Source organism: Neoarius graeffei, chromosome 10 (assembly GCF_027579695.1).
Source record: "Neoarius graeffei isolate fNeoGra1 chromosome 10, fNeoGra1.pri, whole genome shotgun sequence".
NCBI lineage: Eukaryota > Metazoa > Chordata > Actinopteri > Siluriformes > Ariidae > Neoarius > Neoarius graeffei.
In genome coordinates this window covers 70748276-70771816 of record NC_083578.1, presented here as the reverse complement: position 1 = coordinate 70771816, position 23541 = coordinate 70748276, and the positions used below count along the sequence as shown (strand labels likewise).

General features: G+C 42.8%; 1 protein-coding gene across 1 annotated transcript in view; it reads left to right on the top strand.

Moving 5' to 3' along the window:
* Positions 1–23541, top strand: part of nphp4 (nephronophthisis 4) — a 522237-nt gene that overhangs the window by 291561 nt on the left and 207135 nt on the right. The window contains exons 10-11 of the mRNA XM_060932193.1: positions 3036–3165; positions 12942–12997. Coding sequence (XP_060788176.1) covers positions 3036–3165; positions 12942–12997 — 186 coding nt within the window. The remainder of the gene's footprint in view (positions 1–3035; positions 3166–12941; positions 12998–23541) is intronic.

Below are 23541 nucleotides of genomic sequence, written 5' to 3'. Positions count from 1 at the left end.
GTGCTACACTTGGGATTGAAACCAGAAACAAGAAACTTGGATGGTGGTGGCGTGTAAATTCTATTCCACTACAAAACCGAAGACCTCATGCTAAAAATAATTAATTTCAAATAAAGTGATTTATTTATTTATATTTATATATATATATACTTTACACCATCAGTAATGTATTCTGCTGCTATTATCTAGATATATCTTAAATAAAAAAAGTGTAAATTTGTGTGTGCCCAACTAGTTTGAGAGGATATCCTGAAATCGAGCAAGGAAGTGTTTAAAAAAAAAATGCCAGCCAATCATTGAGAAACAGGAAATAAGCAAACACTTTTTATCTGTGATCCATCTTCCCTTACAGAAAAACCACATGAACTTCATATGTAGAAAATGTGTTTTGCACATGGGAAACGTGGTTTTGGCCCAATTTTATGTGAATCACATGTGGGAATGTTTTCCACATGTGGTAACATGTTTTCCACATGTGCTGTACATGGTAACACATGTGGTAACATGTGATCACATGTGAAATACATGGGAAATTCATGTGTTTTTTTTTTCTGTAAGGGTTGTTTTTAAAAAAAATAAATAAATAAAAATATAGCTGCAAGCAGCAATGTGGGGGTCTAGCAGAAATGGCAGCGTCCACAATGGTCTTCAGATGCAACACTGACTGCATGTTACATGACAAACAACCAAAGATTCACAGAGATGTGAACTTATCTCCTGCCTGGGGGCTTTTGTGTAAATGCTTTAAAAAATTGACACTGTGACAATTAGTACCTTTTGTGAGGATTGGTCTGAAGATCAGCTGTTACCAATTTCATAAGAAAATGTGTGACCTGTGTGACCTATAAAATATGGTCTTATAACATAATGTTAAAATGAAATGTGAAAACGGTTATAAGCAGAGATTGTGGGGAATGGCTGAAAGACCATCTATGCCAATTTTCATTAATATTGGGCAAAATTTGTGACCTGTGAGAAAAAGCCGTTTTCACAAGTTATAGCGCCCTCCAGAGGTCAAAGGTCACCAGATCTGTTGAGCCCCACTAGGATGTGGACCCAAGTCAATATACCAAGTTTGAAGTTGGTACATCAAAGCATTCCTAAGATATGACCTCACATCCTGTTTGGCGGCTTCGCCGCCAATTTTGATTGGCTGTGGGGGTGAACGCTTTGGAATGTCAAAGCGGCTGTAAGTAGAGATTGTGCGGAATGGCCTGAAGGCCATCTGTTCCAATTTTCATTAAAATTGGGCCAACTTTGTGACCTGTGAAAATTTGCTTTCATTTTTGATAAAATTCAATATGGCGGAAAGTAGCGCCCCCTAGAGGTCAAAGGTCACCATATAATGGTTTCATAGTCTTAACTGAATAATCCGTCCATGTACCAAATTTAGTTTCAGCACGTGAAAGTGTTACTGAGCTATAACACATTTTCACAAATTATAGCGCCCCCCAGAGGTCAAAGGTCCCCATATTTAATGAGTGCCCTCAGGATGGCGTCAAGAGTCTATGTACCAAGTTTGAACTTGAAATGTCAAACCGTTCCTGAGATATGACCTCACTTCTTGTTTGGCGGCTTTGCCGCCATTTTCATTTGGCTGTGGCAGGCAAACGCTTTGGAATTTCTAAATGGCTATAAGTTACTTTTGTGGGGAATGGCCTGAAAACCATGTGTTCCAATTTTCATGACAATCGAGCTAAATTTGCGACCGCTGAAAATTTTGTTTCACTTTCAACAAAATCCAAAATGGCGGAAAATCCAAAATGGCGGAAAATGACGTCATAGGGCGCGTTGAACTCGGCTTGACCCAAGGGTTCCAACGGTACCTGATTTTTGAAAATCGGGCATACGGTTCAAAAGTTACACTCATGGACGCAGCTCCAAATTTGATCCATTGGTGGCGCTAGACCGCTTGACTTGCATACATGAAACTTGGTCAAATTAATCAGGGTGGCATCCCCAATGTGTGTGCAAAATTTCACAACTTTTTACTATACGGTTCTATAGGTTGCCATAGACTTTCATTACGGAAGAAAGTTGAACGATAATAATAAAGAATACATAGAAACACAATGGGGCGGCACGGTGGTGTAGTGGTTAGCACTGTTGCCTCACAGCAAGAAGGTCCGGGTTCGAGCCCCGTGGCCGGTGAGGGCCTTTCTGTGCGGAGTTTGCATGTTCTCCCCGTGTCCGCGTGGGTTTCCTCCGGGTGCTCCGGTTTCCCCCACAGTCCAAAGACATGCAGGTTAGGTTAACTGGTGACTCTAAATTGAGCGTAGGTGTGAATGTGAGTGTGAATGGTTGTCTGTGTCTATGTGTCAGCCCTGTGATGACCTGGCGACTTGTCCAGATGATGAGATGAGAAACACAATGGGGTTCTGCAGCTTCGCTGCTAGACCCCCAATGAAAAGCCCATTCTACGAATGTGTTTTTAAAAAGGGGGGGGGGGCACATGCACGTTCATTCAGACACACACACCCATTCACCCATATACACATCCTGTACTTAAGCTTAACTTTTACAATGCCTCAACTATAATAATGAAGCCAGTGTAATTACTGTATTCATCGTTAAGGTCTAGTAGAAGAGTGTCATTGTCCACACAGATCAGTCCAGCAGGAGTACAGCGGATCTCTACGAGTCCTATGGGCCGACTAACCACCATTACAGCCATTACGCCCTCATTAGTATATTAGCTCCGTCCTGTTGTGTTGCTGTCATATTAGAGTCAATTAGCATCATTAGATGAAGCCCCACAGTAATATCACCGTGTTATATCAACTCCTCCCAGGCAGCTCGTATCTGCACCAGAGCTACCACTAACATATGGTACACAGACATGATCCTTTTTTTTTTTTTCAAAACAGCGTTTCTGGTGCATATTTTCCTCATTGGTTTTAGTTTTGCCATTAAAACAAAGAGTGTTTAGTGCGGTGTAGGGTTATGGGTCCTCTGATAGGTTTGTTAAGTATGATATATTAAACTTGTATGTGTCCAAGCAAAGTGACACGTTTTGTGTTCTCGCTCTCTTGCAGACTGATACGGAAGGGAGTGCGATCAAATTCAAGTTTATGATCAACACCGAAGGCACCACTTCTGCTGCAACGTCAAAATCAATCTCCCAGGAAACACCTCAGCCTAAGAAGCGGCACGTCACATCCCAAGGTGACCTTTTTTTTTTTCCTGAAATCATTCTTCACAAATTTAGAGTAAATCTTTAGCTAGCCTAATTGATAGGGGATGCAAACTTTAGCACTTTGTTTTTTTAAGCTAAATTTACCTACATTTTAACATACACTTACAAATAAGAAAGGTATAAATTTAATAAAATCTAATATGGGTAGATTCTGCAACAAGACAACAATCCAAACCATAAAGCAAGATCACCTGGCGGGGGAATAAATAAATTAAAATGTTGGACAAAATGCATGAAGTTGTGCGGAAGCCGCGAGAGGCCCTTCATATAATCTTTTTGTATTCATAGTGGGCCTGTTAAGCATAACAATTGTGCACAAAATGAAAAAAGCATGAAACTTTCAGGGTTTGTTCTTGAAGGCATAAGCTTTAATTTGAGACGTGGAGGCATTCTCAGTTTGACCTCTGGGGTCAGCTAGAGGTAATTGACCTCCATGATATCACATTTCTATGCATGAAATTAGAAAAGGCTGTATCTTAACATCTAAATGTGATGTAAATGTAAAATAAATGTTTTTCCATGTGCCTGGACATGAAAAAAATCACATATAATACTGATATTCCTCTTAGGTGTAACTTCAGGGGTCAGGTAGAGGTCATTGACCTTTGAAATTTGAAGTTTCTATGCATGAAATTCTAGACGGGTGTATCTTAGGATCTAAATGTGATAGAAATGTGAAGTTAATGTGTATTTCCTTGTTTCTGACCATGAGAAACCCATTTTTGATACTGATATTACTCTTACAGGTCATCTCTGGGGTCAGCTAGAGGTCACTGACCTCCAGCATAATGCATTTCTATGCATAAAATTAGAAACGGGTGTCCCTCAGGTTCTAAATGTGATAGAAATGTAAACTAAATTTGTATTTCTATGATTCTGTACATGAGAAACCCATTTTTGATACTGACATCATTCTGAGAGGTCAACATCATGGAGAACAGGCAAGGTTGGGAAACATCCCACATTTTGATAAATCTATATAAAAATCTCATGTGTTTTGGATTGTAAGAAACAATTCCATATGAATATGAACATGACAGAAATATACTTCAACTTGTCAGAAATGATAAACTTTAACTAATCAAAAACTTGAACTACAATCAAAACTCTAAATGCAGTGTAAACAGTTGAACAGGTTCCATAAAGAACATTTTAAAATCACTATAGTATCTACATTTATTCTAAGGGCCTTGACCTTTGGGGATTACAATGTTGGCCTACAAATTGTAACTACAGAACACTGATTTAGTCGCTGCAGTCACCAGAGCATGTGCACGGTGCTGTGCACTTTAAGGCTGCCTTTTTACATCTACAGTGCCCAGTACAACCCTTTTTGCAACCACAGTGCACAAGTTCATAGCAAGCCTGTGAAGCTTCAGGGAGTGTTGTCCAAAGTGGCTGCCATCCAGCATCGGTGTCAATCCATCCCCAGTCTGATGGACTGGGCAAACATGGTTGAGAAACCAAAGCAAGGTTCCATATATTAGCCTGGTACATTGCTCTTTTTATGTGTTGCCTCAAAGCATCTTGTGTAGGGGGGATGTTTTCCAGTGATCTTGCCCCACTTTGAACCGCGGGAAAATAATGGGCTACACACAAAACATCTCTCATCTCATTATCTGTAGCCACTTTATCCTTCTACAGGGTCGCAGGCAAGCTGGAGCCTATCCCAGCTGACTATGGGCGAAAGGCGGGGTACACCCTGGACAAGTCGCCAGGTCATCACAGGGCTGACACATAGACACAGACAACCATTCACACTCACATTCACACCTACGGTCAATTTAGAGTCACCAGTTAACCTAACCTGCATGTCTTTGGACTGTGGGGGAAACCGGAGCACCCGGAGGAAACCCACGCGGACACGGGGAGAACATGCAAACTCCGCACAGAAAGGCCCTCGCTGGCCACGGGGCTCGAACCCGGACCTTCTTGCTGTGAGGCGACAGCGCTAACCACTACACCACCGTGCCGCCCCTACACACAAAACATCTCATCTCATTATCTCTAGCCGCTTTATCCTTCTACAGGGTCGCAGGCAAGCTGGAGCCTATCCCAGCTGACTATGGGCGAAAGGCGGGGTACACCCTGGACAAGTCGCCAGGTCATCACAGGGCTGACACATAGACACAGACAACCATTCACACTCACATTCACACCTACGGTCAATTTAGAGTCACCAGTTAACCTAACCTGCATGTCTTTGGACTGTGGGGGAAACCGGAGCACCCAGAGGAAACCCACGCGGACACGGGGAGAACATGCAAACTCTGCACAGAAAGGCCCTCGCCGGCCCCGGGGCTCGAACCCAGGACCTTCTTGCTGTGAGGCGACAGCGCTAACCACTACACCACCGTGCCGCCCCACACAAAACATGAACATGAAAATTCCGTTGAATCTCTACCTCTGCTAGACTGACATATAGTTATTCCTGTGAATTTAGAATTGCCTTATCAATGTCCAACATTAAAATGACTGAAAATTAAACTACAATATACTGTATTCTTCAACTCTAGTGCAAATGAGAGCAAATGCTCCAAAACATTACTCACTTTGAAATTATCAATGGAAATGGGGCAACTGTGTTCAGCTTCTGACATAGTTTGTGACCACTGGAGATGTTTTACTTATCAGAAATGAGTTGTGTCATGTCCAGAAACATGGAATCATATATTTACATTTACAGTATTTCACATTTTAATCCAAAGATAGATTGTTTCTAATTTCATGCTTAGAAATGCATTATCGTGGAGGTCAGTGACCTCTAGCTGACCTCAGAGGTGACTTATAAAAATGATATCAGTATTAGAAATTAGTTTATCATGGCCAGAAACATGGAAATACACATTTAGTTTACATTTCTATCACATTTAGAACCTAAGATACACCCGTTTCTAATTTCGTGCATAGAAATGCATTATGCTGGAGGTCAGTGACCTCTAGCTGACCCCAGAGATGACCTGTAAGAGTAATACCAGTATTAAAAATGGGTTTCTCATGGTCAGAAACAAGGAAATACACATTAATTTCACATTTCTATGACATTTAGATCCTAAGATACACCCGTCTAGAATGTCATGCATAGAAACTTCAAATTTCAAAGGTCAATGACCTCTACCTGACCCCTGAAGTTACCCCTAAGAGGAATATCAGTATTATATGTGATTTTTTCATGCCCAGTAACATGGAAAAACACATTTATTTTATATTTACATCACATTTAGGTGTTAAAATACAGCCTTTTCTAATTTCATGCATAGAAATGTGCCATCATGGAGGTCAATGACCTCTAGCTGACCCCAGAGGTCAAACTGAGAATGCCTCCACGTCTCAAATTAAAGCTTATGCCTTCAAGAACAAACTCTGAAAGTTTCATGCTTTTTTCATTTTGTGCACAATTCTTCTGATAATAAGAGCTTAACAGCCCCACTATCACCTTGTTATCCCGAGATAACGACATAATTAATTCAGGATCTCGAGAAAACAACACAACTAATTCGAGATCTCGAGAAAACAAAACTGTTATTTCGAGATCTCGAGAAAACAAAACAATTATTCCGTGATCTCAGCTGGATCACTGTATCTCCGTCGGTAGAGACGAAGCCGGGCCAGTCTTCTGCGGAGGTGCCGCGGACTAATTTTGAAATTATCCCTTATTAAAAGACTGAATGCAATCTCTCCCTGTGTCAACCAACCCCTGATCAAAATATTGCCTTATTAGGTGATCGATTATTCCAGACATTCTAATGACCAAAGTTGCGTCTATACAGAATGAGAAATAGCCCCAAAGTCAGCATATCACAAGTCTCTTGGCGCACCTGAATGAACCATTTCTCAGCTGTTTACTCGAGATCATGAAATAATTGTTTTGTTTTCTCGAGATCACAGAATAACGGTTTTGTTTTCTCGAGATCTCCAATTAGTTGTGTTGTTTTCTCGAGATCCTGAATTATGTCGTTATCTCGGAATAACGGTTTTGTTTTCTCGAGATCTCGAATTCGTTGTGTTGTTTTCTCGAGATCCTGAATTAATTATGTCGTTATCTCGGGATAACAAGGTGAATAAAAAAAAGGATTATATGAAGGGCCTCTCTCGGCTTCCGTAAAGTTGAAAGGTCTTGTTTATTTATTTTATTTATTTTTTTTTTTACGATGTTGTCAAGGAACTAACAGACAGACTGAGAAATTTGTCCTGTGTTATTGCTGAACTCCTGCACTGGTGCACCGTGTCAGGATAGTAAAAAAGAATATCACAGCACGTACACGCTTCATTTAAATGTGGCTCATTTGTGACTCCCAGTAACATTTCAAAATAATAAATAATAGCACGCAAAACCCTTATTCGCAGTTCAAGCAATATTCAGAATGTCCATTTGTAAAATGAATGAATGAAAGAAAAAAGGAGATTTCTGAGATTTTCTCACAACTCCACTGGTAAATCAAGTGCACACATGGGGTCACAACCCCGGTTACGCAAACTGTACCCATAACCCTTTATAATCTCCAGCTGGATTGCTCGTCACTGCTTTCCTTGCTTCTGACTACACTGTGGATTTGATTGTGCAGTAAGAGCGATACACAAGCTTGATTAAACCTCACTCAATATGAAGCTGATTGCTTCTTATTAAAGTGTTTGTTTTATTTTATTTGATTTTTTTTTCCAAGTTTGACTGCGTTGAAAGCCGACATGGCCGTGCAGTTCCTATAGATCTTTGTACCCGATAGATTGTGTTCTGCTGAGGCTGCACAATGTGTGGACCATTAAACAGGGAATCCAGCATTGCCAGTCAAACTCACCTAAAGCTGTTCCAGAGTTGGATTAGTTTTAGCAGGGGAGGTAATTTAAGTGATTATCAACAAGATGTGCGGATTTAATCGGCTCCAAATTGGTAATAATTCCAGAGCAAATTAGCTTTTGTATTTCGCTGAACACAAAGCCCCCACGGTGAGAGTATTCTGGTTCAATCAATCTCATGGCAATTTTATAATTAAACCCAGTAATACTAAAAGCCATGTTCTATGTTACTGTCCGCGTGTCCCATCTGACAGGCAATACAGAAATGTATTTTTGGACTATGATGTGCCAATATGGGCTACCGGTGGTCATTTAGGCAAGTAGCATCCGCATTCTAATTCTAAAGCCAATAACATCACTTCCATGTTTTACCAGATCTGCTTTAGTAAAACTATTCCATTCTGTAGGCTGCTTCCACAGTCGTGAGTTCTTTTGAAAGTGCGTGATCGCATTTCCAGAGACACCCTCCAGTGTCATCATGCATGTTAGCATCACTGTGGACACCATGGGTTTCCATTTGATCCATGATTTCCATTTGATTTGGCCAATGTAAGGAAATTCGGGGCAACTGCCTTGCAAAGGGACAGTCTTCTGTTGCAAGTTAGTCCGTTTGTTGGTCTGAGTATTGATCTCTGTTTCGGTCCATGTCTTTGCCCAAACTGCCGAGCCATGCGTCAGTCCGTGTGTGTGGTCATGTTTCTGTTGCTTGGTCTGTCCGTGTGTCTATTCAAGTGCTGGTCCATGTCTTTCCGAGCATCATTCTATGTGTTTGAGTGAGTGTCTGTCCATGTTTCAGTACATTTCAGCCCAGGTGTGTCAGTGTGTCTGTCCACGTTTCGTTCCATGTGTCTGTCGGAGCAACTGTCTGTAGTTCGGTCCGAGTGTTGGTTTGTAGTTTGGCCTGAGCGTCAGTCCATTTGCTGGTGAGTCCAAGCATTTGTCTGTGTTTCGGTCCCTTTGTCTGTTCCCAGTGTTGTAGTCAAGTCACTAAACCTCCAGTCCAATTCCAGTCTCGAGTCCCAAGTGTTCAAGTCCAAGTCATCAAAAGCTGTGTTCACACTTATACCGGTATGATAGTGGTATAACTGTATCGATACAAAGTATACCGGTACAGTTTAGTGCATGTGTCCACACTAGCGAGAAATGTTTGCGGTTTTCTTTCACGGTAGTTGAAATGCGCGTGCGTGAAATGTTTCTGTGGTTACCGAGTAACTTCCTTCCAAGAATATGGCGGATGAAACAACGTGTGTGTGCTTTTTGTTGTCAGTGTACAGTCTGTATTTCTGGTGGTCATTTATTCAGTCGAATCATATCATATAAAACGCGTGAGGCAGTTGAGAAAGAAACAAAGAAAACGAATCTCCGTTCTTCACTATTTTATTCAGCGGAGACATCAACAAACACATAACTTCGTCTTTGCTCCATGTAGCTCCACGGTCGTTTTGAGCCAGTTTAACGTTTTATTTACAGCTGGAAAGCACGGGCGTATTGTATTGTATAAATAACCGGAAGAAGTAGGAATGGTTCATTGCGCATGCGCATTATATTTGTATCGATACAGAACCGCTTCATCTGTCCACACTACAGCGAAGCGCTACAGTACCAATACTGTACTGGTACGAAACCCATACATTTGTGGGTTTCGTACCGATACAGTTATACCGCTACAGTACCGGTATAGTTGCTAGTGTGGACAGGTGTAGCGGTACGAAAGTAGTATCGTATCGGTACAAAATCCCTAGTGTGGACAGGGTAAAAGAAAATTTTGAGTCGAGTCCGAGAACAAGATTCCAACTGCACCATTTGACGGTGGCTGTTGCTGCCTTTATGTGAAAGCGTCTCTGCTACTCTGTTGGACTAACGTTACTGCTCGACTGCCCCATTTTAGTTAATAGGCCACAAATAAAAAGCTTGTTCATCGCTCAGCAAGCCACGCCCACTATCAACAGGGCAAATAACATGAGAGAGGGTTAACGCTAGCTAGTTCATCGGTCAGCAAGCAAGTTCAGCTATCAACAGGGCAATGAACATAACGTGTCACTTCCTTCTCTGGGTGGAGTCTTGCCAAATGATGATTGAAGTTCGAGGTTGTCCCCGTCATCTCCTCGATAGTTCTTCTACATATGGAACACACAGCAGTGCATTTTTTCCCACTGCACAAGAAGTCTGTATGAGCAAAGCGGACAATCCTAGCGGCTTCTCTCCAGGCATTTTAGCGCCATTAACGTTGGTTTGTTCCTGACCATGACGTATGAACAGGTGAATGTGCATTCTCTTGCACAAAACTAGTATAAAAAATAATGTAGATATAAATATCTTATGCCAAATTATTATGGCATGTTACAAAAAAATAAAGAAAAATTCAGAGTCCTCGTCTCCAATTTACGAGTCCGAATGCAGTTAATGCACGAGTCTGAGTCCAAGTCTGAGTCATCAGTGCTCAAGTCCAAGTCAAGTCACGAGTCCTTAAAATTAGGGCACGAGTCGGACTCGAGTCCAAGTCCTGGACTCAAGTACTACGAGCCTGGTCTGTCCATGTATCTGTTCAGTTGTCATTCCTTCTGCATATTTGTCTCAGTGTCTGTCTGCATTTCAGTCCATGTTTTGTTCCAAATGTAGGTCCTACTCTCAACTTGAGTGTTGGTCCCTGTGTCATCCTGCGTTTCAGTTTGTGTTTCCATCCACGGTTTTGTCCCGTGTTTCTCAGTCCAGGTGTCTGTCCAAATGTGGGTCTGTTGTTAACTCTGTGGTTTGGTCCGTGATTCATCCGAGTGTCAGCCTTCATGTCGACCCACTTGTCAGTCAGAGTTGGTCCATGTTTCAATCAGAGCGTCAGTCAGAGTATCAATGTGGCACTGAGGGCGTGGTCAAGCATCGGCTGTGAACGGCGAGGAGTCAGGCTGAACCAGCAGATAACGTGACAAGTTACACCCGTGTCTAATTACTGGCTGTCTATTAATGTGCGTCTCTGTGTGTCTTCCAGAGAGAGAGAGAGAGAGAGAGAGAGAGAGAGAAAATGTGTTTTCCAATACCGTGTTTGTGTGTTTGCACAAATAAAAGAAGCTAAAGTCACTGAAAAGTGAAATTATCTCATCTCGTCTCATTATCTGTAGCCGCTTTATCCTTCTACAGGGTCGCAGGCAAGCTGGAGCCTATCCTAGCTGACTACGGGCGAAAGGCGGGGTACACCCTGGACAAGTCGCCAGGTCATCACAGGGCTGACACATAGACACAGACAACCATTCACACTCACATTCACACCTACGGTCAATTTAGAGTCACCAGTTAACCTAACCTGCATGTCTTTGGACTGTGGGGGAAACCGGAGCACCCGGAGGAAACCCACGCGGACACGGGGAGAACATGCAAACTCCGTATAGAAAGGCCCTCACCGGCCACGGGGCTCGAACCCGGACCTTCTTGCTGTGAGGCAACAACGCTAACCACTACACCACCGTGCCGCCAAAGTGAAATTAAAAAAGAGAAAAAATAAAACGCACCTGTATTGTGAAGCCTGTCTCCCAGTTCCTCATTTATCCCAGTAAAAACAGCTGTCACAATCGGCTAATGTGTCTGTCTGGGTATCGGTCATCAACGACAAGCTCAAGGTGACTGATCACATGGTCTTCATCGTAAAGCATTATTGTTTGCTGAACTAATGACAATAATAACGAACCAGAGGTTTAAAAAGAACAAGCAACTCAGCAGGTGCAAATGCCAGAGACGTACACATTTCACTGGGGAGTTGCTGAATCAAATGCAATTTCCTTTTTATTCTTGGAATGATGGTGTGCTTTGTTATTTTGCAGGCTAATTAAAAAGGATGAGGGGGAGGAAAAGCAGAGGCATGCTCATGTATGACTTTGATGTTGATGCTTCGGATCTGTAACATCCTATCACTGCTCATCAATACACAGACAGCCCCATTAGCCTGCTGCATGATATGCTTATAAATTCAACAAAAGCCATGATTAGAATAAGTAATTAATAATAGTGACACAATTATCCGTTTACTTGCACTCCTCTTGGAAATGAGTAATTCCAGCTAAACCCGTACTGCTCATCAAAGCTACAGCAGTCAGGTTTGTTTAATTATGCACAGATTACATGAAGCTGGAGTTGTGGCATGTCACATTTTTCTTGTTTCATTTTGCAGTGATGTGAACTGTCAGATGCTTCTGATTTGTCTGATAGTTTGTGATGGTAAAGCATTCTCCGTTACTTTCAGTCGGAGCGAAAAAGCAAAGACTGCTCATCTGTCATGTCGAGCTTAACGAGGCGTCAGTGCAGCTCACCAACACTCTCCTGATTAAATCATGCAAGATGCAAAGAAGTTCTGCGCTGCCTGGTGAGCGAGCGCTTGAGGAAAGGGGTGAAGGTGTAAATAAGAAGGATGGTGTAGTGAGAACGAGAGCGAGTGTGAAAGACAGATCGATGAGTTTACATGCGTGTGAGGGAAAACAGATGGAGCATTAGATGGAACGATGATGATCGTGAAATCTGGTGATATATAGATTTTTTTTCTTAACAGCATTTCTTAGAATTTTAGACACACACACACACACTTCACTGAGCCCAACTGCAGCCTCATAAGTTAATTTAAGTACTTTTATGGTAAATTACATTCTGGGAATTTGCGTCAGTGATTTGAGAGTGAATAAATTAAGTGGTTTTCAGTGCAGATTCCGGGTAGAAGGCTGATTTGTTTTAGATGACATATGAAATAAAAAATACAGTGAAGCCTGCCTCCTGATAAATGTATAGCTATTTATGAAAAAACAGACCAGTTTTATATTATGTAACCTAATGTGTTTGTCCTTATTTGTGTTTAAGGCATCATTAAAGTCAAAAAAAAAAAACCCTGAAATATTGATCAAACCCAAATGGAAGCATGAATTATTTAAAAAAAGAAGTAACCTTGTTCTGACTACTTGTTTTACTTCTCTTTCAGATGAAAGCAAGCTTGGACTTGCAGCTTCACCACTGCGCACCACCCGTGGTCCTGGAGTAAGAAATTCACAATCTGTTCTTCTCTTCCGCTCTTCTCTTTTCCAATACTCATCAAATATGCATTTGGCTACAGGCTTTCACTTCTGTAGTAACAGCAGCTCATGCAGTGATCACTGAGGCAACTTGCAATAACCTTCATTTAAGGAAGTATCCAGGGTAAAAATAAATAATAATAATCCTGTTCATCTGAGTGCGTCTGCAGCGTGGTTGCCGTTGGTTACAGTGGTGTTGCACCATGAAAGGTTGGGAAAGTTTCCAGGAGTCAAGGAACAGTCTGCTTCCCCAAAAGCTCAAAGGATGTAAACTTAAATCACTTTCTCTCTTATCTAATCATTACTCTTCCTCATTATAGTAACTTTACTCCTCAGTAGTTTTTTATCTATACTCCATGTTTGATTCTCCACTATACTCACTTTCCCCATCATGATTCTCCACTATACTCACTTACCTTATCATGATTCTCCACTGTACTCACTTTCCCCACCATGATTCTTCACTGTACTCACTTTCCCCATCATGATTCTCCGCTATACTCACCTCCTCATCATGATTCTCCACTATACTCACTTCCTCATCGTGATTCTCTATTGTACTCACTTCCTCACCATGATTCTCCACTATACTCACTTCCTCATCATAATTCTCCATTATACTCACTTCCTCATCATGATTCTCCACTATACTCACTTCCTCATCACGATTCTCCATTGTACTCACTTCCTCATCATGATTCTCCACTATACTCACTTCCTCATCACGATTCTCCATTGTACTCACTTCCTCATCATGATGCTCCATTGTACTCACTTCCTCATCATGATTCTCCATTGCACTCACTTCCTCATCATGATTCTCCACTATACTCACTATCCCCGTCATGATTCTCCACCATACTCACTATCCCCATCATGATTCTCCACTATACTCACTATCCCCGTCATGATTCTCCACCATACTCACTATCCCCATCATGACTCTCCACTATACTCACTTTCGCATCATGATTCTACACTATACTCATTCTCGCATCATGATTCTACACTATACTCACTTTCCCCGTCATGATTATCCACTATACTCACTTTCCCCATTATGATTCTCCACTACACTCGCTTTCCCCATCATGGCTCTCCACTATACTCACTTTCCCCAATCATGATTCTCCACTATACTCACCTCCTCATCATGATTCTCCACTATACTCACTTCCTCATCATGATTCTCCACTATACTCACTTCATCATAATTCTCCATTGTACTCACTTCCTCATCATGATTCTCCACTGTACTCACTTTCTCATCATGATTCTCCACTGTACTCACTTCCTCATCATGATTCTCCACTATACTCACTTCCTCATCATGAATCTCCATTGGACTCACTTCCTCATCATGATTCTCCATTGTACTCACTTCCTCATCATGATTCTCCATTGTACTCACTTCCTTATCATGATTCTCCACTATACTCGTTTTCCCCATAATGATTCTCCACTATATTCACTTTCACCATCATGATTCCTCACTATACTCGCTTTTCCCCATCATGATTCTTCACTATACTCACTTTCTCCATCACGATTCTCCACTATACTCACTTCCTCATCATGATTCTCCATTGTACTCACTTCCTCACCATGATTCTTCACTATACTCACTCTCCCCATTATGATTCTCCACTATACTCACTTTCCCTATCATGATTCTCCACTATACTCACTTCCTCATCATGACTCTTCACTACACTCACTTTCCCCATCATGATTCTCCACTATGCTCACTTTCCCCATCATGACTCTTCACTACACTCACTTTCCCCATCATGATTCTCCACCATGCTCACTTTCCCCACCATGACCCTCCACTATACTCATCTCCTCATCATGATTCTCCACTATACTCACTCCATCATCATGATTCTCCACTATACTCACTTCCTCATCATGATTCTCCACTATACTCACTTCCTCATCATGATTCTCCACTATACTCACCTCCTCATGATGATTCTCCACTATACTCACTTCCTCATCATGATTCTCCATTGTACTCACTTCATCATGATTCTCCACTACACTCACTTTCCCCATCATTACTCTCCACTATACTTACTTCTGCATCATGATTCTACACTATACCCACTTTCCCCATCATGATTCTACACTATACTCACTTTCCCCGTCATGACTCTCCACTATACTCACGTCCTCTTCATGATTCACACCATACTCACTTTCCCCGTCATGATTCTCTGCTATACTCACTTTCCCCATCATGACTGTCCACTATACTCACTTCCTCATCATGATTCTCCACTATACTCACTTTCTCATCATGATTCTCCACTATACTCACGGCCTCATCATGATTCTCCACTATACTCACTTCCTCATCATGATTATCCACTATACCCACTTTCCCCATCATGATTCTACACTATACTCACTTTCCCCGTCATGACTCTCCACTATATTCACTTCCTCTTCATGATTCACACTATACTCACTTTCCCCATCATGATTCTCCACTATACTCACGTTCTCCATCATGATCCTCTACTATACTCACTTTCCCCATCATGATTCTTCACCATCCTCACTTCCTCATTATGATTCTCCATTGTACTCACTTCCTCATCATGATTCTCCACTATACTCGCTTTCCCCATCATGATTCTCCACTATACTCACTTTCCCCATCATGATTCTCCACTATACTCACTTTCCCCATCATGACTCTCCACTACACTCACTTCATCATCATGATTTTGCACTATACTCGCTTTCCCCATCATGATTCTCCACTATACTCACTTTCCCCATCATGATTCTCCACTATACTCACTTTCCCCATCATGATTCTCCACTATACTCACTTTCCCCATCATGACTCTCCACTACACTCACTTTCCCCATCATGATTCTCCACTATACTCACTTTCCCCATCATGATTCTCCACTATACTCACTTTCCCCATCATGACTCTCCACTACACTCACTTCATCATCATGATTTTGCACTATACTCGCTTTCCCCATCATGATTTTGCACTATACTCGCTTTCCCCATCATGATTCTCCACTATACTCACTTTCTCCATCATGATTCTTCACTATGCTCACGTTCCCCATCATGACTCTCCACTATTCTCACTTTCTTATCATGATTCTCCACTATACTCACTTCCTCATCATGATTCTCCATTGTACTCACTTCCTCATCATGATTCTCCATTGTACTCACTTCCTCATCATGATTCTCCATTGTACTCACTTCCTCATCATGATTCTCCACTATGCTCACTTCCTCATCATGATTCTCAATTGTACTCACTTTCCCCATCATGATTCTCCACTATACTCATTTTCCTCATCATGATTCTCCACTTTACTCACTTTCCCCATCATGATTCTCCGCTATACTCACTTTCCCCAGCATGATTATCTACAACCCCGATTCCAAAAAAGTTGGGACAAAGTACAAATTGTACAACCCTGATTCCAAAAAAGTTAGGGCAAAGTACAAATTGTAAATAAAAACGGAATGCAATAATTTACAAATCTCAAAAACTGATATTGTATTCACAATAGAACATAGGCAACATATCAAATGTCGAAAGTGAGACATTTTGAAATTCCATGCCAAATATTGGCTCATTTGAAATTTCATGACAGCAATACATCTCAAAAAAGTTGGGACAGGGGCAATAAGAGGCTGGAAAAGTTAAAGGTACAAAAAAGGAACAGCTGGAGGACCAAATTGCAACTCATTAGGTCAATTGGCAATAGGTCATTAACATGACTGGGTATAAAAAGAGCATCTTGGAGTGACAGCGGCTCTCAGAAGTAAAGATGGGAAGAGGATCACCAATCCCCCTAATTCTGCGCCGACAAATAGTGGAGCAATATCAGAAAGGAGCTAAAACTCTATAGTTCAAAGAAGAAGCCTTATCTAAACATGATCCAGAAGCGCAGACGTCTTCTCTGGGCCAAGGCTCATTTAAAATGGACTGTGACAAAGTGGAAAACTGTTCTGTGGTCAGACGAATCAAAATTTGAAGTTCTTTATGGAAATCAGGGACGGCGTGTCATTCGGACTAAAGAGGAGAAGGACGACCCAAGTTGTTATCAGCGCTCAGTTCAGAAGCCTGCATCTCTGATGGTATGGGGTTGCATTAGTGCGTGTGGCATGGGCAGCTTACACATCTGGAAATACACCGTCAATGCTGAAAGGTATATCCAGGTTCTAGAGCAGGGGTCCGCAACCTTTGTGACACCGAGTGCCAATTTGAAATTTTCTTGCCAATGAGTGTGCCAGTATCAACAGTAGCATAATATTAAAATATGACACAAAATACAAGAACATTTCCAACATACCTGGAACTTTATTCTATCCACAGGCCACATTAAATCACATTTTAAAGATATGTTCCCATTCACAAAAGGGGCCTGGATCTAAGTTTAAAACACTGCTTTCAGAACCTTGTTTAAAACATACTGCACTGAGTGGAAATGCAGAGACTACAGTGCATCAAAAAATAAATCTCTATTACATCAGAACGAAACAGCCACAGCATTTCAAATACATGGGCAAACAGCAACGTTTAACTAAAAATAATGTGGACTGAGGCTAAAACAAATCCACAGATGCCTACCAGTCAGTGTGATCCCTAGCCCTGCTTTGCTTGGCTAAGCTCTGTTATCTGGGGCTTGTAGTTTGTCACTTTTAGTTGTAAACATGCCTCAGAGTGGTCCGTCGTTAAACGACTACGGGTGGGGCTGAGCACGTTTTTCATGTGTGAGAATACCTGCTCACAAAGGTATGCTGACCCGAAGACTGACAAGAGAGCCAGTGCAATGTTCCGGAGACAGCTGAACTTCTCTGGTGCAGATGTCCAGCATGTGAGGATGCAGGCTCCGTGATGTTGCACAGCTGTGGTTTCAAACTGTTTTCGGAGCTCTGCAAACTTTGTCACCCACAATGTTGAGCTCTTCAGCTCAATCAGCTGCATCTCCATGTCCTGTATATCCATCCAGTCTATCAGAGTTGCATCCAAATCATGTCCATCAAAGCTGTCGAGCTTGATCAAGAAAGAAAACATTGGTCCGTACCTTTCAAAATCCCCAAAGCGGGTTGTGAACTCCGCCTCCAGCTCACGCATGCATGCGGCTATTTCAGCGGTGCTGATGTTGCGCTCGGAGACAGCTCTCTCACGTGTTGGAAGTAGCAGAAAGTGGAGGAAGCAATGTCATTTGAGAATATTGCCAGTTTACCGACAAAAGCCACCCATGTCTGAAACAAGTCCAAAACAGTTTGTCCTGCAACTTGCAGTCTGAGATTGAGCTCATTGAGGTGTCCCGTAATGTCCGCGAGAAACATAAGTTTCACAATCCACTTCTCGTCCTCCAGTTGTGGATCATTTTGGCCCTTCTCAGCCAGAAAGGCCTTGATAGCATCAAAGCAGCTGACAAATCGCTCCAAAACTTTTCCACAGCTCAGCCATCTCACTGCTGAGTGGAGAGGGAGATCTGTGTATGCGCTGTCCATCTCCTCGAGCAGGGATCGAAACTGCCGGTGTGTCAGCGCAGATCGTTTAACTATGAAGTTAATAACCTTTGCCACCGTAGCCATAACTTCATTAAGATCTGAATTTGACATTTTTGCACACAGATTTTCTTGGTGTATTATGCAGCGGAGCTTCATGATGGGGTGGCCGACTTTTTCTTCAATCAGTTTGACAGCTCCTTTTTGTCTCCCAACCATGGCGGGTGCGCCGTCTGTTGTCACTGCAAACACTTCATCTCATTATCTCTAGCCGCTTTATCCTGTTCTACAGGGTTGCAGGCAAGCTGGAGCCTATCCCAGCTGACTACGGGCAAAAGGCGGGGTACACCCTGGACAAATCGCCAGGTCATCACAGGGCTGACACATAGACACAGACAACCATTCACACTCACATTCACACCTATGGTCAATTTAGAGCAGGGGTGTCCAAACTGATCCATAAAGGGCCGTGTGGCTGCAAGTTTTCATTCCAGCCATGCAGCAGCACACCTGACTTGGCTCATTCAATCAACTGAACTGTCTTCACACAGTCAAATACTTGCAGCCACACCCACCCTTGATTAAAGGGTGGGTGTGTCAATTGATTGAATAAGCCAAATCAGGTGTGCCGCTGCATGGCTGGAATGAAAACCTGCAGCCACACGGCCCTTTATGGATCAGTTTGGACACCCCTGATTTAGAGTCACCAGTTAACCTAACCTGCATGTCTTTGGACTGTGGGGGAAACCGGAGCACCCGGAGGAAACCCACGCGGACACGGGGAGAACATGCAAACTCCGCACAGAAAGGCCCTCGCCGGCCACGGGGCTCGAACCCGGACCTTCTTGCTGTGAGGCGACAGTGCTAACCACTACACCACCGTGCCGACACTGCAAACACTTTCCTGATGTTAATCCCTCGTTCCTCAAAATGTTCAGTTAACACCTTGGCTACGTCTTCACCTTTTGTTGTGTCAGGCATGGGCTTCAAGCAGCATAGTTCCTCTCTCACAGATGAATCACAGTATCTTGCCATGACTGCCAAACGCGGGATGTCATTCACGTCCACGCTTTCATCAAGTGCTATGCTGAATACCGTAGCATTTTTCAACCCAGCTGTTTGCTGCACTCTGACATTTTCTGCCATTTCATCAATACGTCGCTGAACACTTCTAGCTGACATGGGGATGTCCTTTATCCTTGTCTTGATTGTTTCTTTGTTTGGCAAGTTTTCAAAAAGAGTATCTGAGCAACTGAGAAAAGCCTCCTTTATATATTCACCATCTGTGAAGGGCTTTCCATGTTTAGCAATGCAATGAGCAATGCGATAGCTAGCTTCTGTGCCGTGATTTTGAGCCGTAGCAAAAACTTTGAGGGAGCTGGTTTGTTTTTCATACCTGGACACAGCACGCTTAATTGATTCGGCTTTATCTGCTTGGTCTTTGAATGTCTTCTCGTGCTTCGTTTCAAAATGTCGCTTAACACTTGACGTTCGGCACACAACATTCTCAAAACATAAAGTGCACACAGCACGGTCCTTCAAAAACACAAACGCAACTTCTTGTGTCCATGAGTTCTGAAATGATCTAATAACTTCAGCTTTTTTTAGCGGGCGGTGTTGCCATTTCGACTGCATCCTACTGTACACATCTGACGCATGTGTCTCTGGGGGATGTGGGGGGGAGATCTTGCTGTCACCCAAACACAACTGGCCAAGGCTGGGATCATTTTTTTTTCCCTCCAAGGCTGGGACCGTCTTAATGGAAAAATTCAAATAACACTGAGAGGTGCCGGCGTGCCAATGATTATGCCGTAGCATGCCAACCGTGGCACGCGTGCCTAAGGTTGCCGACCCCTGTTCTAGAGCAACATATGCTCCCATCCAGACAACGTCTCTTTCAGGGAAGACCTTGCATTTTCCAACATGACAATGCCAAACCACATACTGCATCAATTACTAGCCTGGCTAACGTGACTTCAGAGCTCTCCGAGCATTTGGTCTGGCCAAGCTATTAAGCCAAACCGTTTCCCAGAGCCCATGGTTGACCCGCCTCCCTGAAATGCCTCAGTTTGCTACTGGTCGAAGCCAGAAAAGGCTGTGACGAAGCTTAAACCAATCACATCACTCTTTCCTCTGACATACTGTATGTGACGCGACGGGGCTAACTGGTAGATTAAACTCTTACCGAAGCCAGTTGGGAGCAAGGCGAAAACGTCCTTCCTTTCAATAAATACCTCCAGGGCTGCTCTTTGCTCCGTTTTCAATGAGAACTTCCCTTTGAATGCTTTCAATACAGCATCTACCGCTGTGTTAAAGGCTTGCTGCTGCTCCATGTTCGTGATGTGAATGAAGCGCTTCCGGCATAGATTCTGTAAACAATCTATGGCTTCCGGTCGCAGTTCTACTACGTCACTGCCTTGAACACGCCTCTACCCAGGGCCGTTGGAGATGCTCAAAGTTGATTGGTTCCCGATTTTTCGGGAGCTTGGAAATGCTGTAGATAGCCTGCCTGGCCAGACTAAGCTCGGAACAGGCCCTCGTGTTGCGTCACGCTTAGGATGGGCGGGCCCAGGCTATCAATTACAGCATCATGGCTCCGTAGAAGAAGGGTCCGGGTACTGAACTGGCCAGCCTGCAGTCCAGATCTTTCACCCATAGAAAACATTTGGCGCATCATAAAACGGAAGATATGACAAAAAAGACCTAAGACAGTTGAGCAACTAGAATCCTACATTAGACAAGAATGGGTTAACATTCCTATCCCTAAACTTGAGCAACTTGTCTCCTCAGTCCCCAGACGTTTACAGACTGTTGTAAAGAGAAAAGGGGATGTCTCACAGTGGTAAACATGGCCTTGTCCCAACTTTTTTGAGATGTGTTGTTGTCATGAAATTTAAAATCACCTAATTTTTCCCTTTAAATGATACATTTTCTCAGTTTAAACATTTGATATGTCATCTATGTTCTATTCTGAATAAAATATGGAATTTTGAAACTTCCACATCATTGCATTCTGTTTTTATTTACAATTTGTACTTTGTCCCAACTTTTTTTGGAATCGGTGCTGTACTATACTCACGTTCTATATCATGATTCTCCACTATACTCACTTCCTCATCATGGTTCTCCACTATACCCACCTCCCCCATCATGGCTCTTCACTATACTCACCTTCCCCATCATGATTCTCCACTATACTCACCTTTTCCCTATCATGATCATCCACTATACTCACTCACCTCATCATGATTCTCCACTATACTCACTCCCCCCATCATGATTCTCCACTATACTCACTTTCCCTTTCATGATTCTCCACTTTACTCACTTCCTCATCATGATTATCCACTATACTCACCTCCTCATCATGATTCCCCGCTACTCACTTCCCCATCATGATTCTCCACTATACTCACTTCCCCCATCATGATTCTACACTACACTCACTTTCCCCATCATGATTCTCCATTATACTCACTTTCCTCATCATGATTCTCCACTATACTCACTTCCTCATCATGATTCTCCACTACAGTCACTTTCCCCATCATGACTCTCCACTATACTCACTTTCCCCATCATGATTCTCCACTATACCCACTTTCCCCATCATGATTCTCCACTATACTCACTTTCCCCATCATGATTCTCCACTATACTCACCTCCTCATCATGATTCCCCGCTACTCACTTCCTCATCATGATTCTCCACTATACTCACTTTCCTCATCATGATTCTCCACTATACTCACTTCTTCATCATGATTCTCCACTGCAGTCACTTTCCCCATCATGACTCTCCACTATACTCACTTTCCCCATCATGATTCTCCACTATACCCACTTTCCCCATCATGATTCTCCACTATACTCACTTTCCCCATCATGATTCTCCGCTATACTCACTTTCCCACGTCATGATCATCTTACTGTGCTCACTATTCCAATCAACATTCTTGTCAGTTTTTCTTCATCAATTTCTACTATACTTTCTTTCCTTACTATTCTTTGCTATATTGAAAATTTTCACCAGAATGCTTTTTGTCTTCTTCTTCTTCTTTTGGCTGCTCCCGATTAGGGGTCACCACAGCAGATCTTTCATCTCCATTGCTCCCTGTCTTCCGCATCCTTCTCTACCACACCTGCCACTTTCATGTCCTCTCTCACCACATCCATATATCTCCTCTTTGGCCTTCCTCGTTTTCGTGTGCCTGGCAGCTCCATCCTCAACATTCTTCTTCCAACATGCTCTGCATTTCTTCTCAGGATGTGCCCATATCATCTCAGTCTCATCTCTCTTAGCTTCATTCCCAAGCTCTCCACATGTGCTGTCCCTCTGATGTGCTCAGTGCCTTATCCTGTCCAACCTTGTCACTCCCATCGCAAACTTTAACATCCTCAACTCCACCACCTCCAACTTTGCCTCCTGTCTCTTCGTTAAGGGGACGGTCTCCAATCCATACATCACAGCTGGTCTCACGGCTGTCTTATACACCTTACCTTTCACTTTTGCTGGGACTTTCCTATCACAACTGACTCCCGAAATCCTTCTCCAATTGCTCCACCCTACCTGCACTCTCTTTCTCACCTCACTATCGCAGCCTCCATTTTCCTGCACAGTTTACCCCAGGTACTTGAATTCACCAACTTTCTTTACATCTACTCCTTGCATCTTCACTACACTCTCATCCCCATTCTCATTGATGCACATTGTGACAGTTCGTGTAAGTGGGTGGAGCACAGAAGGACAGCAGGACAGAACTGAGTTCACAAAACTCGCTTTATTCAGCTTATCTCTGTATTCTCACACACACACACACACACTCAGACACACGCACACACATCAGCCGTCTAGGTGTGGAGAGAGCTCCCTCTGCTCTCGCTCTCTCTCCTTAAATAGGGCGCGGTCACTGGGAAGACACACAAACATTAATTAACGACAGGTGTGGTGATTCTGCCACTTACCTTCCCTGACTCCGCCCTCCTGTCACAGGCCG